Raw genomic sequence first — 17,235 nt, 5'->3', positions numbered from 1 at the left:
CTTAGTAGTGCGTAAATGCCTTAGAAGGCAATAAATGTTTATTTGCGTAGAGATAATTTTATCTTGACGTTTATTTGCCCATATGTACATATATTTAAATAATTTGTTTGGTTTTAGACGGGAACGTGGGGACGGCAAGGGTTCAGCGCTGATACCAACGGTTTTTCCCCAAATGTTTCAAATAGTATAAGCTCTGAACAATTGAATGGAAGCTACGACAGTATCCTTGCCCAAAGTCCTCCAGCTCCGAGCCCCGAAGCCCGAAAGCACATGGTTCGGCCCAAATCATTGGTCGAGAAAGCGCGCATGAATGTTGGGTGAGTATAAAATATGCAACCAATAATACTCTGTGAGTCAATGTGGCCAACTGTCGAAATTTAATTTAATAAAAATATCCGAAGATTTAATTTATCATTTTAATAATTTTCATAATTTAACTGTTATTTTGTAAAACGATCACGATCTAAAATCGATTGTTTTTTTCCAGTTGGTTAGATTCTTCATTGTCCATAATGGAACAAGGCGTCCGAGAATTTGACACTCTCTGCTTGAGGTTTAAATTTTACGTTTTTTATGACCTGAATCCGAAATACGATGCAGTTCGAATCAATCAAATCTATGAGCAAGCCAGGTGGCAACTGCTTAATGAAGAAATTGATTGTACCGAAGAAGAAATGTTGATGTTCGCCGCTTTGCAGGTATTTATTAAAACAATTTATATTTATTTCTAGATTTACAAAATAACTCAAAACTTAATTCAAACACAACATGAAAAAGGAAACAAGTAATTCTAAAAACAATTAGTTATAATATAATATTATTAAGATTATGGTAGTAGAATTTTTCTACTAGTGGAAATCTTTTCTTCTTATAATAATAAATCACGTATTCTGGATAATAGTCGGAATCTTCATATTTCACCAAGACGGTTCGCTTTCTGTTACGAGTCGTGTCGAAATCCCCCGGTGGTACCACTGTCTCTGAGTTTCCAATAACAGTTCTTGCTACCAAAACCCTTGCTAGAATCATAACACGATGTCCAAACTGACTGGCATAAGAAACATTGGGGCTAAAGCAGACTCCATGACCGTATTTATGGCCCCGTGCTTGTCCATTTCGCCGCCAATCAAAATTCGTTGAACATATTCCATCAACGTTGGCATTTGTAGTAGCATGAAAAAGTAACCGTTCTCGAATGGCTCTATCTTTGGAAATCATCATTTCTTTTTTTAACAAATACTGCCCTAAGAGGAACGGGTTTTCTACTCGTCGAATTTTACAAATACATAAATCCTGAGCTGATCTTTTAAATAAGTTCTTAACTCGTTTATACTCGGATGAAGATTTTTTGATATTACGTAATTCATACGGACGATATCTCTGTCCATTCCATTTCGCGGTGGTTGGTTCACGTAGAATTGTTTGAAGTAATAAAGAGTTGTATTTAGATAGTTCAGGCACCTCAGTTGTCGCCATTTTGGAAATATCTGCAACTTCTGGTTTGTTGTTCGTAATTTTTTCCTTCGTTAATTTAGCAAAAGAAGATTCCATAACAAGGTCTTCAGGGACGGTATAGGTATAAAAATTGAGATACAGTTCTCTCGAATTGTTATTATACAACAAGGAGTAATAAAGTAATACTTTAGTGAGAATTTTAAAGAAATCAACACAAAATTATAGAATATTCGTACCAACCAACGTCAACTTTTTATATAAAAATGACAGAACTACAGTTGTTACAACCTCAGAGGATTGTAAGCTCCTATCAAATGTACTGCTACAGTTTTAATTTTTTAAGGTTTGTGGGTTGGGAGTATTGACAATAGCTAAATTCACGAAATCCATATTAAACGAGGGCACAAGCATTACAAGCTTGTTTTTTACCAAACATGCCAAATATTAACCAGAAAAATCATATTTTTAAGCTTTCTAATTTCATGTCAGAGTTTGAATGACAGAAAAGTCACTAAATTTACGCAATAAAAAGTGTACTATACGCGCGAAATTTAAAATAACAAAATAACTCCACTTACTGTCAACCCTGTCAACCCATTTCGCGTAGGAATTTAGTGTTTTTAGTGTATTTTCTAGCATAATATGCCATATGTCAACTGTCGAAATCTCACAATCTCTCACCGGATATACTATACCAGCAGAGCTCATTAAAAAGTTAACTTGGCAGCAGCCCTCAGCGATTTTTATTGGTAACAATTGGCAGAAAAAGCGTTTGACCTTGACGCAACTGTGGCACGCGTAGAAGCTAATCATCTTTCACAACATTGACAAAACTTGTTAAATCTCTATTAAAATCATTCTTTTGCAGCAAATTTTTAATTAGTTATTGATTAATACACTAAACTTTGACAACGTGTAACCTTAAAAAATCGCTACATTCAATTTTCCCCTAATTTTCTCCCTAAAAAATTGAAAGCTTGATTTACACCCAAAAATTTTCGAAAATTTACACAGGACAGTGGACTGATGAGAATGAGCTGCACTTTAAATAAAAACGCTGATGAAGAACTACGATCGATTGATCACTTTATTACAAACATAAGTTGGTAGCTGCTTCCTATTAATAAATTTGATAATATGCTATTGGCAGTAATTTTTGACATTGACGTATTTGTGACAGATTCACATGCCATTTACTTTGCTAACTTCCAGGTTATAAGTCGTCAAAATTTGGAGTTTTGATACAGATCTGAGAGGATTTAAGTATTAAATCGTAAACTGGAGCTTATTGCTATAAATCTACTTTCCTGTGTAAATTTTCGAAAATTGACAGAACGATTAGCTTGTAAAACGCATGAAACATTTGCGTCAAGGTCAAACGCTTTTGCTGCCAACTGTTACCAAAAAAAATTGATAAGGACTGCTGTACTTTCGAATTTAATGAGTAGATCGATCGTAATGAGTTCTAATATTAACGTGTGATCCACAAAATTTTTATTTAGGGTAGGCTTTGACAAAATTTTCGTAAGTCGAGAAAAAATTTGACAGCAGTTTGACATTTGTCATTTGATTTAATTTCAATTAGTTCTCAATACATTATTGATTCTGGAGAGACACACGATATATTTTCTCTTATTTGCACTTTTTCATCAAAAAATTGAGGTTATATCAAAAACAAAATTTCACTCCGACATGACTTCTATGTTTGTCTCTCTCTCTTTCATGGCGTACCGTAAACAAAAATTTTGTGGCTAACATGATACAAGGGTGTTTATAAATGTTTCTAACATCAATGAAATGTCAAAGAAATTTGCCGCTTACTACAAATGTGAGTTTAGATTTTTTAACTGACATTTGTAGTTAACCTCAATCATGGACCAAAGTAAGTTTTGAAAAAAAACTCTTCTAGTTGTGGTTTGAAACCTAAAAATCATAAACTTGGACACAAAACCGTAACTGAAACGTCGTTGGCGCAAGTGACATTATAAATCATTTTCAGGATAGTTATATTCACTATGAAAACAAAGCGGCAAAGTAATGAATGACAGGAATTCCAGAGCCATCTTTTACTCGTAAAGATCTGATTGTGTTCAAATTGTGTTCATCAGCTATTGTATTACTTTTTGCCACTAGTTATAAAAAGATGACAAAATCTGTCAAAAGAAAATGACAAATCTTTATTTTAAAGCGTTTTTTATTGTCGAATTAGGAAAAACCAATACGAAGCGAAAGTGCTTTTATCACACAATGCCAAGTGATTGAATGAAACACTTCTGTTTTTAATTTTAAAATTAGCTCATTTTTAGGTTTACAAAAGATCCACGCCTACAATAATTTCTGTATTTAAAAATTAGGCTAAATTTTAATTTTCATAAAAGATCCACACCTGCGATAATGTATGTATTATTTATTTTTTATTTCATTTGTATAATTAAATTACATACTATGAATGTAATTTATTTGCAAACAACAGACACTCCTGCAATAATTATTTAATTTTTATTTAAAAGAGGCAATTTTTTAATGTAATAAATAAATTAATTAAATAAAAATGCTTCTATAAACAATATTTTCTTACAGTTGCAGGTAAACTTGCAGGCGAATCAGCCACAACCCAACATGGACAATGGAAATGTGTCTTCGCCAGTCGAAGACGACATCGATGCCGCATTAACTGATCTACAAACAACTCTAGAGGGATCAAGCATAAACTCCTATGCCAACGACATCACACAAGTGCCTGAATTATGTGATGAACTCAGGTTTTTAAAGTAAGTCGGGATTCCGCAACATCTTATAAATAAATAGAACAATTTCAGACAAACATTTTTAATTAGTTTAAGATTTTCAATAAAGTTATTCGAATTGTTTTTTTCAGACCAAAAAGGTTTACATTAAAAGCATACAAGAGATACTGGTTCACATGTCGTGATCTCCATCTGTATTTGTACAAATCTCGCGAAGAAATGATTCATAGGACTAACGCAGTCCATGACGTTAATTTACGTGGATGCGAAGTCACACCAGACGTTAACATCAGTCAGAATAAATACGGAATAAAATTAGAGGTCCCCAGTCCGTCCGGTATGGACGAAATGTACATAAGATGTGACAACGTAAGTTTTATACAAAGTGTTTATAAATGTTTCTAGCATCAAGGGTGGCTATGAAATGTCAAAGAAATTTGCCGCTTGTTACAAATGTGGGTTTAGATTGTTCAACTGACATTTGTAGTTAACCTCAATCATAGATCAAAGTAAGTTTTGAGAAGAAAGCTGTTTTAGTTGTAGTTTGAAACCTGAAAATAAAAAATTTTGACACAAAACCGTAACTGAACCGTCGTTGACGTAAGTAAAATAAATAATTGTCAAGATAGTTATATTCATTATGAAAGCAAGGCGGCAAAGTAGTGCACGACAGGAATTCCAGAGCCACCCTTGATGCTAGAAACATTTATAAACACCTTGTATTTCACAACAATCTTGCAATAATCTATTAAACCTAATGATTTAGGAAAACCAATACGCTACGTGGATGGCGTGTTGTCGACTAGCTTCAAAGGGCCGATCGCTTGCCGACAGCAGTTACGAAACGGAAAAACAAACAATTCTTGAGTTCTTGCAGATGCAAAGACCAGCAGGTGGTCCCGCCATTAATCCCAACTCTTTAGATATCCAGACGGACGATTATTTAGCTCCCAGGTTCTTGAAGAAGTTGCGAGGCAAAGTAAGGATATGATTTTGTCTTGTTTGATCTAATTCACTTTTTTTTAGAATCACAGAATTTTGGAGGCTCATGCAAATGTGAAAGACCTTTCTCTGGTTGATGCTAAAATGAACTACATCAAAGCGTGGCAATCTTTACCGGACTACGGTTTAACCTTATTTGTAATAAAGTTTATGGGGAGCAAAAAAGAAGAGTTGTTGGGTGTAGCCCCCACTCGCATTATGAAAATGGACTTGCAAACAGGAGACCATCAAAAAACTTGGAGATATAACACGATGATGGCGTGGAATGTTAATTGGGAAGTGAAGCACATGATGATTCAGTTTGAAGGAAACAACATTGTGTTCAGTTGTCTCTCAGCTGATTGTAAAGTCGTCCACGAATTTATCGGTGGTTACATATTCTTATCTACAAGGTCGAAAGATGCAAATCAGACTTTAAACGAGGAACTCTTCCACAAACTGACTGGTGGCTGGTCTTAAGTTGTGCCTTATACATTTAATGTGTCAATTAAAACTAAAAGATTTAGAACAGATTTTGTTCTAGCAACTTATTGGTTGGATAGTTATAAAAGAAATATTTTGACGTTAAAACAGTATTTTCAGAGCAATGAATCTAATTAATGGCCTTGTTGCTTGTTACAAACCATAAAATTTTATAGATATTTTTACAGATACGGGCAATATTTAAGAAAGGCAGTTTGTAAAGTCGTAATTTACTAATTTCCTAGTCTAACGTCGCACAAAAGAAAAGTAACTTAGTTTTATGGTTGATTTTAATAATTCAAGACCCAATTGAGGGAAAACTGCTTTTTGAAACAGCCTGAAATAATTAATATTTTATGTATGTAAATTTTATTGAGTAAACATTAATAAAGTGTTACTAATGTTTTTACCTATTATTTTACTCTCTAATTATAAAAATCATGTCAATATAATTATCTATTATACATACAAGACAATAAAGGACCATTCGTATTATTAATTTCACGAGATCCTTTATCGTCACGTGCAATATTTTTTTCTATAAGCAGATTTTAAAGAAAAAATTGCAGAAATATTGAATAAGTTACATATTATTATTGTCTACCTACATTATTGACGAAACTGAGGTTATAAGAGAAAAAACTAAAGGTATATCTAATAGTGTATGACATATTCAGGGAAAAAATCATTATCTTCGTACTTAACGAACACGGTACTGGCCCAGTTTCTGGTAGTATCGTAATTATCTGGTGGCACCACTGTAGTACTGGACCCCTCCGTAACATTAGACGTAAGAACCTTCACCAGAAACATTATGTTATCTGGAGTATAGTGTTTCGCATATGATACTTCCGGCGTAAAGGAAACACCTTGTCCAAACTTATGTCCTCTAGAACTTCCGTTTCGACGCCAGTCAAAATTGCTTTTACAAATATTGCTCACGGAATCTTCTCTAGTACCATGAAACAGTCTCTTTTCTTCAACAGTCTTGCATCCCCTGCACATTTTATCTTTTTTTAGTAAGTATTGACCTAATAAGTACGGATTTTGCACCCGTTCTAAAGTCTTAATTTGAGTTCCTCGAGAAGTCAGCAAAAACAGTTTTTCCACAGTTTTGAATTCATTTGAGTTGTTGGGCACAACATGTAGAGTGTATGGTTGCATTGCAGATCGTTCCCATTGAGCTGTCATTGGATGTCTTAAAATGTTTGCTACGAGACCATCGATGGGTACACTTTTTTCAGCAGAGGAAGTTTCTTCATGTTTAGCACGTTTGGATGGAATCTCTTCTTTTTTGTCAAGATATCGCTTGCATGTTGCGTTATTGTCAACCACATTGTCTAGTAATTCATAAAGCAAATTTTGTACAAACGTCACTGTGTCTCTTTCGTGAGTTATGTCTTCTGGAGACTCGATTGGAATATCAGTTTCAAGTTGAGCAACAATCATTGACTTGGACTGCGATTCGTCACTATTTGAATTAACTTCGTTCGATATTTCGAGCTCCTTAGAATCAGTCTCCGCATCCAGTGTTTCTTGGACCTCCATTAACAATTTTTTTCCATCATCTGGTGTGTTTGGAAACATTTCTGTACCGTTTTTCATGTTGGTCTCCTTTGTTTCAGCGCTTTTGGGTTTTAGATTTTCCATTACCTTATCAACAAACTCCTTGACAAATACGACACTTTCAGACTCCATTTCTATTTGTTCAATATAATCTAGTTTTTCGGCATTTTTAATGCTTGAATGTTGTTGGTCCAATGACTTGGTGGTTAGAGGACCTTCGTCGTGAAACAAGCTCATGTTGCTGAAAATAAGTGTATTTGTTACATTTGAATCATTTTAAAGTAAGAAAACATGGGAACTTCATTAATGGGCATTATTGTAACGATTTTATTTATTTTATATCATATAATACAAACAATTATAACTAAATGCTATCCACAAAAATCCTCGCTCTCGAATTTCATACAGGGCTCCTCCAGTCTTGCGGACTGTCTTATTCGTCTCACTGACATTAACACGTCCATACGGAATTCTAGTACTTGTTCTTCAGTCATTTCCGACAACGAAGGCATAAGACTAGAGAAAAAAGCCATATGAGGATTTGCAGTTTCGGAAGCTATAGTAGATTTTTCCAGTATTTGCAAGAGTTTTTGTTCTAAATCATCAATTTTGTTCTTCTTTTCCGATGGTTCGGCGGAGCTTGAAGATACGGAATTCGGACGTTTTGGTTTCGAGGTTGAACCCTCACTTAAAGAAGGTTCAATGGTAGAAGTTACTTCAGGATCGTCATAAATTTTTTTGAGGAAATTCATTTGTTCCGAATATATGTACTTTTTGTTGGTCTTTATGCGATTGCTTTGTTCAAACTTCGTTTTTTTGTAATGTCGGACCCAGTTGTCTCGTAGATGATTCCATTTAGCTACTAAAGCTTTATCTGTAATATATGAATCAACATAAAAGAGATTTTTTTAGTACCATATGTAATGTACCAAAGGCGATTTTTTCACGTTCTTCCAATTGTTGGAATCCGTCGTTTAAAGCAACACATATTTCCCTCCATGCGACTCGAGTTGCATACTTATCTTTGTACGTCTCCAAGTTTTTGTCCCATAACTCTGGTCGTTCTTCTACCAATTTCAGTAGCTTCTCTGGATCTATGTTTTTCATTCTTACGAGTTACAAAAAAAGTGGATTTAATGATTATTTAACAATTTTGACAATCTTGGTGTGTGACTTATAAGGGGCTATTCTGTATCGGGTCTGTTAAATTTAAAGGGTAGGTTAAAATAGTCCGATTTAACGGTGCGGGGTTTAAATAGCTATTCTGTATCATGAAATAAACGTAGTACGTTAAAATGGAGAATTTTAACGTACGTCTGTTAATTCGATTGTGAACCAGCCATGGTGGTAGGTTTTCTGACCCGAAAGTAGGCTGTTGTGATCGTGCGCGTGCGCTTTATGTGACATCGACTTAAATTCAAACGAAGCAAATAAAAAAATAAATATATTTGTTTCGTTGTTACAAACGTATAAACGCTACAAAAAATGAAAATTTCTTGTTTCTGGTTTGATAGCACCTTTAGATGCAACATCTGGCTTCAAGATGTACTTCGAAAAATCCATGAGCAGGCAAAGTTTGGGTCAAAGATAATAATATGCAAAATATTTATAATCGAAACGTGCTGATTTTCTTTCCATCTTATTTTATTACAAGAAGGTAAGTTATTTTGATCTAGAATTTGTGTTCATTATTGTGGTTGTGCTTGGTGCGTCTAGTTGATCCTCTACCTTACTTTGTTTAAAAGTTTAAATAAATATGTCGAGAGCTCCAAGAATTACCAAAAAACAAAAAGAAGGTTTAATTGCATATTTGGAGCAACATCCTATTTTAATTGAGGGCAGAGCCAGAAATGCTGTTGAATTGGAGAGATTTGAGAACAAATGGGAAGAGTTGGTCCAACAATTAAACAATTTTATAAATAATTTATCCGGCAATGTAAATGGATCGCTTGAATCTCTCAAGTGTCGGTGTTTTATACGAACTTCATTTCTGCAAGTAATTTAAGTTTTAGGTAAACATTTATAATCTAACCTCTAATTTTACCTTCGTATTCGATCTTCTTCATCATGCATAATTATCAAATGTATTAAACCATCCAATGCCATTTTTGAGTTGCAACAAATTTGTGGAAAAATCATGTTATAATTGCAATATTTATAAAAATATCAAGCATCGAACTGTCAAACAGAAACCCTGTTAAATTTAAGGGATGGCTTCGACTAGCCCTTAAAATAAGCAGCTTTTTAACGTACCTAGGTTAAAATTTTAACGGACTTGGCTGATACAGAATAGGAATTTCGTTTTAAAGGACCTTTAAAATTTAACCACCCTTTAAATTTAACCGACTCGATACAGAATAGCCCCTATAGACACGCTAAGAAATCGGACCGTTTATACTATTGATCCGTCGACTGAGAACTGTAGTCGAGGTCAACGGACCGTTTCCGCTAACGGAAAGTTACCGCGCAACATACAACTGAACCTAAAGTTTATATACTACTGTTTTATTTACAAGCATTATTATTATCAATTACTTACTGTTCGTTTTTCTTTGTGTCTTATTTTCTGTTACTTAATTTTAGAGGTGTAAACATTACGGTTGTATGGAAAGAATACGAGAGATTACTTAAATACTTAAACATAAGAGACTTAAACTTTAAATTTAATCATCGCTCTGATGATAGTAGCATTGCTATCGAAACGCGCGTCAGCATTTTTTGACAAAATTTGGTGTTTGGGAATAAATTGTTCCTTCAGGTCGATATAACATATTAAGCTCCGAGTCTTGACAAAATCACACAGATAAATTCCTTGCTGGTGACGTATTAACGAAAAGGATGGTCAAAACAAAACAACCAACTTAGCGAATTATTTATTGCTATTAGTCTAATTAGATAATTAGGTGGGTACTGAAAACATACTAAATCCAGAGTATCTCAGAACAACAAATTCTGGGTAATGTTGCTAAAAACAAATTAATTAATGCTGTTTAGACTACCACCAGTTCTTTATATAACTGATGTGAGACATTACAAGTTCGTTTTTAAGGAATCAAATTCTGAACTCGACAGAGTAAGTCGTTGTACCAAGTATTCAATAAACGTTCAAAAAACAGTTTGAGTCGAATCACTATTCCGTGTTACAACATTCCACCGTGAGGTGAAACATTGGTCCTTCGAGCCGGATTTCCAGATACTCAATATTCAAGTCGTCCACCAGAGGATCCCAATCAGCTTCGTGGAGCAAAAAGCTAGTGGCTCTCAAATCTATTCTTAATTATTTCTGTTTGCCGGTGTTCCTAAGTTAAACAAGCTTCAATTCCACCAACGTGTACGTCGAAAGCGGATTACCGGATAGTCTCGATTCAATTAAATCATTCAAAATCATTTGAATTCATTAATTCGTGTTTAGCACAATGAGGAAAGTCGAAGAACTCAAAATTGTTCTGGTAACGATTGCCGAAAAGCTCCGGCGCATTTAAGATTACGTAAAAGCCTTTGATCTCGCGAACAATAGCATTAATCGGGTAGTAGCGCGCAAACAGATTCTTGAAGGGTTACGTAAGGAATTTGAAAAAACACAGTACGAACTAGAAGCACACGATAATAAAACAGAAGCGGCGAAACGAAGTAACCGCGATTCGCGAATTGCATTCGAAAATCAGTATTGCGATTTGTTAGGTGACATTCTTGACGTAATCAAAAGGTTCGAAACAAATTCAGAACCCTAAATCAATAATAAAGGTCCACAAGCATCAACCGTCAGAAACGAAATCTTACCTGACCTTCCAGCTTTAAACTTAGTCTACAAGGAGAGGATTAATTTTGAGAATTGTTTTAATTTGTTGATCGATGATCACAAAGAACTTGATGACAAGAAAACTTCAATACTTAAAAAACGCATTGCGCGGCGAAGGTTTACGCGCTATTCAATCCTTAGCCATATCAAATGAAAACTACAAGGAGGCATGGGATATCCTTATAAAACGATTAAAAACATGCGTTTAATCGTAAACTACCACGCGAAAACGATAATAAATGCACAGAACTCGTGACCCAGAGAAAAAAGGCTTATGAAGGCAACAGTTCTGAACCAAAATTTCAAAACAAAAATTTTCTAGCTCAAAAAATAATCGAGTTAAGACAAAAAAACGGTAGCCAATCCGGAAGCTGAACAGAATTTGAAAATCGGTAACTATGGACACATACTATCGTCCATTGGTCAGACTCTCGTTGCCTAGGAAATTGCGTTGGCCTTTTACTCCACATCTAGAATAAGCTTTCGGGATTGGTTGTTCATTTTCTATCCTTTCTCGAATACTATTAAGCTTAATCAATTTTTATTTTGAAATTTACCATCTATATTGCTGTCGGCACCCTGCCTTGCTCTGTGGGTCATTAGTTCTGAGACATCCTGTATTTCGAAAGCATCCGGTGTCTTTCTACGCGAATTGCTGGACATAATTGTAACAAACATACCGGCACTTAAATCGCTGAAAATTCCAATTGAGATTGAGATGCGATATTAGTTCCCATCATAATCGAGAAATTAGATTTTTACACGAAAAAGGTTTGGGAAACGTCACTGGGAGCATGGAAGTTCCCAAATACGAAGACCTAATTTCCTTTTTAGAAAAAAGAGCTACGGTTTTAAAAGCGGTCCAAGTAGTCCAAAAACTAATGAAATCAATAATATACCCAACACGGTTAACGCAAAATTCATAAAACGAACTTCATCGAACCCGACACTTATTACCAAACCTAATGTTAATTCGCAATCTTGTATACAGTATGTCCCCGGAGTTCACAAGAGGGAAAAAAAGTTTATTTTCCATTTTACAAAAAAATAACAAAGAAATAACATTTTTTGCTTATTTCAAAACAGATAAATCTGCAATTAAAATTACAAAATTATTAGTTTGTAATCCTAAAATTAATTTTTTCATTATTTGTATTTATTAAATTTTGTAATCGTATTTAAATAATGGCAGGCTGTGGATTCACAATATCAAATAGTGTGTTAAAGACTAAAGGAAAATTTACCCAATAATGTGTAAGTATTAAAAAATTGGAAAAGATATGCAATTGCATCCTTAACAATAATTGAGAGAATTCGAAACAGTCTAAAGAATTCCGAATTAGAATTGAACTATGTGCTAAAACCGATAATGGGTCAATCAAATAGTGGAATTTGGTTTGACATAAAGAACAAATTTCATTCCTTTGACATTTATTGCAAAATTAAAAATAAAAAAGTTCTTCGTTATTTTTTGTTTTTTCGATTTTAAGAACACAGCTTGATAATATTAAAATTTTAATTAGAGATTTATTTATTTTAAATTAAGCAAAAAATACTATTCCTTTGTCAAAATGAAAAATAACAGTTTTTTTCCTCTTGTGAACTCAATCCGGGGACAACTGTATATTCTAAGTCTCCAGAACACAATGTTTTTGTCTGCTCAGAATTCGTTCACCTTACTGTAACAAGTCGCCTCGAAAAGGTGTCAAAATTAAGACTTTGTATAAATTGTTTGAGGAATAATCATTCGGTGAGCAACTGTCGCATTGCAAACGGATGCAAAACTTGTAGTCAACGTTATTACTCATTACTTCACGTAGACAATGAAACACCAAGCACATACAAAACAATCAATAATCATGCGATAAATGGTAATTTAGTTCATAATTCCACTTTATTAATCAAATGCAATTTAAAGTTAAACAGTCAAATACGTTACTTTTTATGACAAAAACGATGTTGCTAAGTATCTAACAATGTAAGGTACATTTGAATATTGATTGATAAAATATTTGTGATTGATTTTGTGATTGGTTACCGTTACATTACTCTAATTTATCTAAGGAGTTATTTCAATTTCATTTTCATAATGCTAGGCAGAACCTGTGGTTATTGAGTCGTTCAGCAATTCTGAGACACCTGTATAGTATGTATGTATATGCATTGATTTTGCCAAAATTATTTGTAGTTATTTACCTCATGAATAAAAAGTCACTTTAGTTAAAATAAAAATACAATACAACACGTCCATGCAAAATTGAAATTTAAAATGTGTTACGGAAACCTGTTGCAGCTATTTTTTAAAGGGACACCGAGAATTTTTGCAAAGCAGATAAAATATCGATTTTAACGTATTCTCGTAAAAAATCTCATGTAATGTAATTACTTCTAAAAAATGGTGGTCCATAGTCAAAAACACAATGGCCGTAAATTAAGGCTCTGTCCTACCCCGGCCGAAGTGCATAGGAAATAGCGCAAAACGCCATTACTTTTTACGGCCACAAATTAAGAGTTGGGGTTTTGATTTTTTTTGTACGTGTAGACAATATCGAAATGTACACGGGAAACTCTGTGATTTTAAAAAATTCTTAATATATTTATTTAAAAAAAATAAAAACTGAAAAAACGCCATGTCGTTTTACGGGCACAGTTTTAGGAATTTTTGCTTGAACTACGACTTGATAGATAGAGAATTGTATTCTACACCCGGGAAACTCCTTGATTTTTTTCAATTATGAATAGTTTTTTTAGAAAAAAATAAAATGTAATGTAAAAATGGTCCTCAATTTTCTAAAAGTCGGCAACCAACACTTCAAAATACAAATGATTTACAACCCCTCACAGCAGGGGTCTCTAATCCTAATGACGGTTCGACGACTACGGCTCGACCGAGTCGGGATTGACCATTGGAACCCCAACCAGATACCTACTCACTACCGAGAGCTAAAGCTCATGAATCCCATAACATTTTAATCTCATTCTTATCAAGATTATTATTACTAAATTTTCTTGCCAGGCATAAAGCTGGCCCAATTACGAACGAACGAAAATTGTAATTATCAATTAAATTACACTCAATTAAAAAAATAAAGAAAATGATAAAATTATAATACCCCTCATTTTTTTAAATTATCTAGTTTACCCCTTCGGATTGACACATTTCTAAGAAGTAAAATTATGGTTTGCTAATGTTATTTGCAATCAGTGTTTACAAATATTTAATACTTTTAAAATAAACATTTCTAAAAGAAAAAAACCTTATCTTTCGTATAATTGAGATGCACTCTTGTTTTGAGACTTCAAATTTTGAATTATCTATTGGATCTCAAAATCTATCCTTTGGATTTCAAAAATATGTACCTAATAAGTAATTCAGTAATCGCTATGCTTTTTCCATCGGTTAGACTTGATCTTTATTGATTTATCGACTATAAATTCCAACTCGAATATAAGATACATTTCAATTTTCGAGATGCAAAAATAGTAAGGTAGTAAGGCTAAGTATTTTTTTTGACCCAAGATTTTTATTGTTTGTTAGTTTGTTGCGAATTAATCTCATATTTTCCAAAGCGATGAAAATAAAAAATAAATAAATAAATAAATAAAAATATAAATAACAACACATACAGCCGCGGACACAAAATCTTAGACGTCATTTTTCTGACGTTTCAAAAATTTGAGTGTAGTCTGTGCTTTACTGTCATTGCCATTACTGACGTTTAAAACATCAAAGTATTGACAAGTTGACAATTAAGAATTATCAAGACTGAAACGAATAAAATTAGAATATTATCTTTAGTACAGAGCGGTATGATCTGCAGTCAGTTCCTTGCAATATTGAAAACACTGAAAATTTTGAAATTAAAAAATTATAACTCAAAATTGACAGTACAAATAAGTAAGGTTACATATTTTAAGTGGGGTTTTACACCATGCGACAATTAAATGACATTGACGTCTAAGATTTTTTGTCCGCGGCTGTATATGTATGTACAGGTGTCCGGAAAGTGGCACACCATCTTGAAAGGACGTAATTGGGTGGTCCCCCAGAGTACTAAAAAATTTTAAAAAAAAGTGCAGACTCTCTATTTTTGCAGGAGGACTAAAAGAAAATTAGGAAAATGGCAACATTGCTGAACTTTTCCCCCAATAATTTCTAGTATTCAAAACCATAGTAACGTTGCTGCAGTATTGTTGGCGTTAGTCATGTTTTATGTGAACGATGTCACACTGATAGAGATGGTTCATTACAAAATCTTATAATAGTATATTATGAAAGGCGTTTCATAATGAACATTTTGCCGCACGCACGTTTTTAGGACACGACGAGCGCAGCGAGTAGTAGTAAGTAGTAAGTAAAGTAAAGTAGTAAGTGCGGCAAAATGCATTATGAACAAGTATCATACGCTATTTTTTCTATTTCGCCTTATTTTAAACGAAAAAACTTGATTTCGAAATCTAGGGAATTTTAGGGTCGTTGGCATTTGCAAAATGTTCGGGAAAAAAATTCGAAGTAGTCAAATCCAATGTCCAATGACAGTTGTGACGTTTTGAGGTAAGGGAGCCAAGAGAGCAAAGATGTTGATCATGATCATGATGGTTCTCTTGCATCCAAAGAGTTTTTCTCCGATGAATTATTAAGCCAAGTACAACAAGAAATAATAGTGTATTGATCGATTTATCATGGTTTTTCAAAACCAAAATCTAAATTGTCAACGTTGACGGCAGGTTGACGGTACTGCTGCAAACGTAAGAAAAATTTATGCTCCTAGAAATATTGGCACGGGATTGGTCCATTACGATACCGAAATACGCTAAAACGCGTATCGAAATATCTTCATTATGAACGCGAAATAGAAAAACAGTTTTCTGGCATTTCTAACAAGATTTTTTCGATTTTTTTTGCACTATGCCTTTGCGTAAAATGACCTTTAGGTAAAAAATTCTTTTGAACCTAAAATTACTGCACAGAAATCGTTAATTTTGGCATTAAACTTTTCCTCTTTAATCCATCAAAACTCGAAAAATTGAAGACATGATTTTTTTTAACATTTTTCCGGTGATCTATGGCATTATGATACAGTTGGGTTTGTTTCTTTTGATTCTGTCATGTGAAGTGTCGGTTAATCACATTTTAAAGACAATTTAATATAATACTTGGAATTCTTCTAGAACGATGGATTAGCTTTTTTGCTTTTAGGACTCTACCTGAAAACTGGTAATGACTATGCTTTCTTCGCAAACCTCACTCTAATTTCTCTACCTGTCAAAGCACATTTACACAGATTTTAAAACTAATTTTGTTTTCCAAAATAGTTTACCTGAAATATTTTGTTTTATTTGGAAGTGCTCAAAACACACATGCGCCAGATTTTTAAATTTGTTGCAATGGATTTTATTAATAACAGCGTAAACATTGAAGCAAAAGAAATACATCTTTTTTTTATTCATTTTAATTTATTATCATTAATGATAATTTTCCAATACATTAAATTAATTTCGAGGGACATCGTATTTCGAAATAAGAAAAATCTATGAAACAAACTCTGAACCAAGGCAAACTTATCTGCCTGGTTTATTGCTGTACTGCGGTAGAAAATATGCTAATTTTACAGACGATTTTCACCCTTATGGATGATTGGCATGTGTCAAATGGTTAGTATGTTGGGTTGCATATTTTTCAAAACACGAATTTTAGTTGAGGGGTAGAACAGCCTTAAATGAAAAATTTTAGAATGCAACCTACAATTCCACAAGGTGCATTCTGGGTTGCCAGACAAAAACTGTTTATGTTGTTTAAATAATTACTGGGGCGAAAAAACTGAATCCGAATCGGCGGTAGCTACTTGTTGTTTTTAATTGCATTACTGTTCTAATACGAATCATAATTATTATTAATTAAAGTAAAATTCTTAGACGCTCATTTCATTGGTTAAAATTATAAAATACGCATCAATATAGTCATCAAAATTGAATGATTAAACTTACCCAGTGGAAGTTACTTCAACTGCGCAGAAATTGGCAAAATTCGGTTTAATTGCACGCAATTCCTGCGACTGTGTAAACAGGGGATTCACATGAAACTAACATGCGCCGTTTATAAAATGCAGCTTTGCTTTTCAAAGCGTAATGGCGACACGTGGTTTAGAATAACGGCTAGAATTCATGGAATGAATTCTTGTTTATTATTTTGGTAGGATATCA

General features: G+C 33.6%; 2 protein-coding genes across 6 annotated transcripts in view; one reads left to right on the top strand and one right to left on the bottom strand.

Annotated features, from left to right (window-relative positions):
- Window positions 1–6,075, top strand: part of Fit1 (Fermitin 1) — a 30,425-nt gene extending 24,350 nt beyond the window's left edge. Inside the window, exons 3-8 of the mRNA XM_088049976.1 lie at window positions 118–317; window positions 488–698; window positions 4,036–4,226; window positions 4,334–4,571; window positions 4,969–5,181; window positions 5,229–6,075. Coding sequence (XP_087906102.1) covers window positions 118–317; window positions 488–698; window positions 4,036–4,226; window positions 4,334–4,571; window positions 4,969–5,181; window positions 5,229–5,663 — 1,488 coding nt within the window. The 3' untranslated portion in view covers window positions 5,664–6,075. The remainder of the gene's footprint in view (window positions 1–117; window positions 318–487; window positions 699–4,035; window positions 4,227–4,333; window positions 4,572–4,968; window positions 5,182–5,228) is intronic.
- Window positions 6,076–7,558: 1,483 nt separating this feature from the next.
- On the bottom strand, window positions 7,559–17,082 carry LOC148180812 (uncharacterized). 5 transcript variants are annotated; one of them, XM_088039552.1, is made up of 3 exons: window positions 17,020–17,082; window positions 8,162–8,340; window positions 7,559–8,106 (listed from the first exon to the last, which is right to left on the bottom strand). In XM_088039552.1, exons 2-3 carry the CDS (start codon window positions 8,337–8,339, stop codon window positions 7,604–7,606), a joined length of 681 nt encoding a protein of 226 aa, XP_087895678.1. In that variant the 5' UTR covers window position 8,340; window positions 17,020–17,082; the 3' UTR covers window positions 7,559–7,603. The 5 variants fall into 5 exon arrangements, with proteins under 5 accessions (XP_087895678.1, XP_087895647.1, XP_087895670.1 ...); XM_088039521.1 differs by lacking the exon at window positions 17,020–17,082 and adding an exon at window positions 9,277–9,687 and having other exon boundaries at window positions 8,162–9,222; XM_088039544.1 differs by lacking the exon at window positions 17,020–17,082 and adding an exon at window positions 9,562–9,687.
- Between the last annotated feature and the right edge of the window lie 153 nt (window positions 17,083–17,235).

Source organism: Gnatocerus cornutus, chromosome 1 (assembly GCF_029298725.1).
Source record: "Gnatocerus cornutus isolate USDA-ARS CGAHR chromosome 1, icGnaCorn1.1, whole genome shotgun sequence".
NCBI lineage: Eukaryota > Metazoa > Arthropoda > Insecta > Coleoptera > Tenebrionidae > Gnatocerus > Gnatocerus cornutus.
This window is presented reverse-complemented; position numbering and strand designations above follow the sequence as displayed.

Bases quoted from the DNA above. Each gene is read 5' to 3' on its own strand.
- LOC148180812 (XM_088039552.1), bottom strand. From the start codon at position 8,339: ATGAAAAACATAGATCCAGAGAAGCTACTGAAATTGGTAGAAGAACGA. The intron at 8,107-8,161 runs GTACATTACATA...CATATATTACAG, and splicing joins ACGTGAAAAAATCGCCTTTG to ATAAAGCTTTAGTAGCTAAA.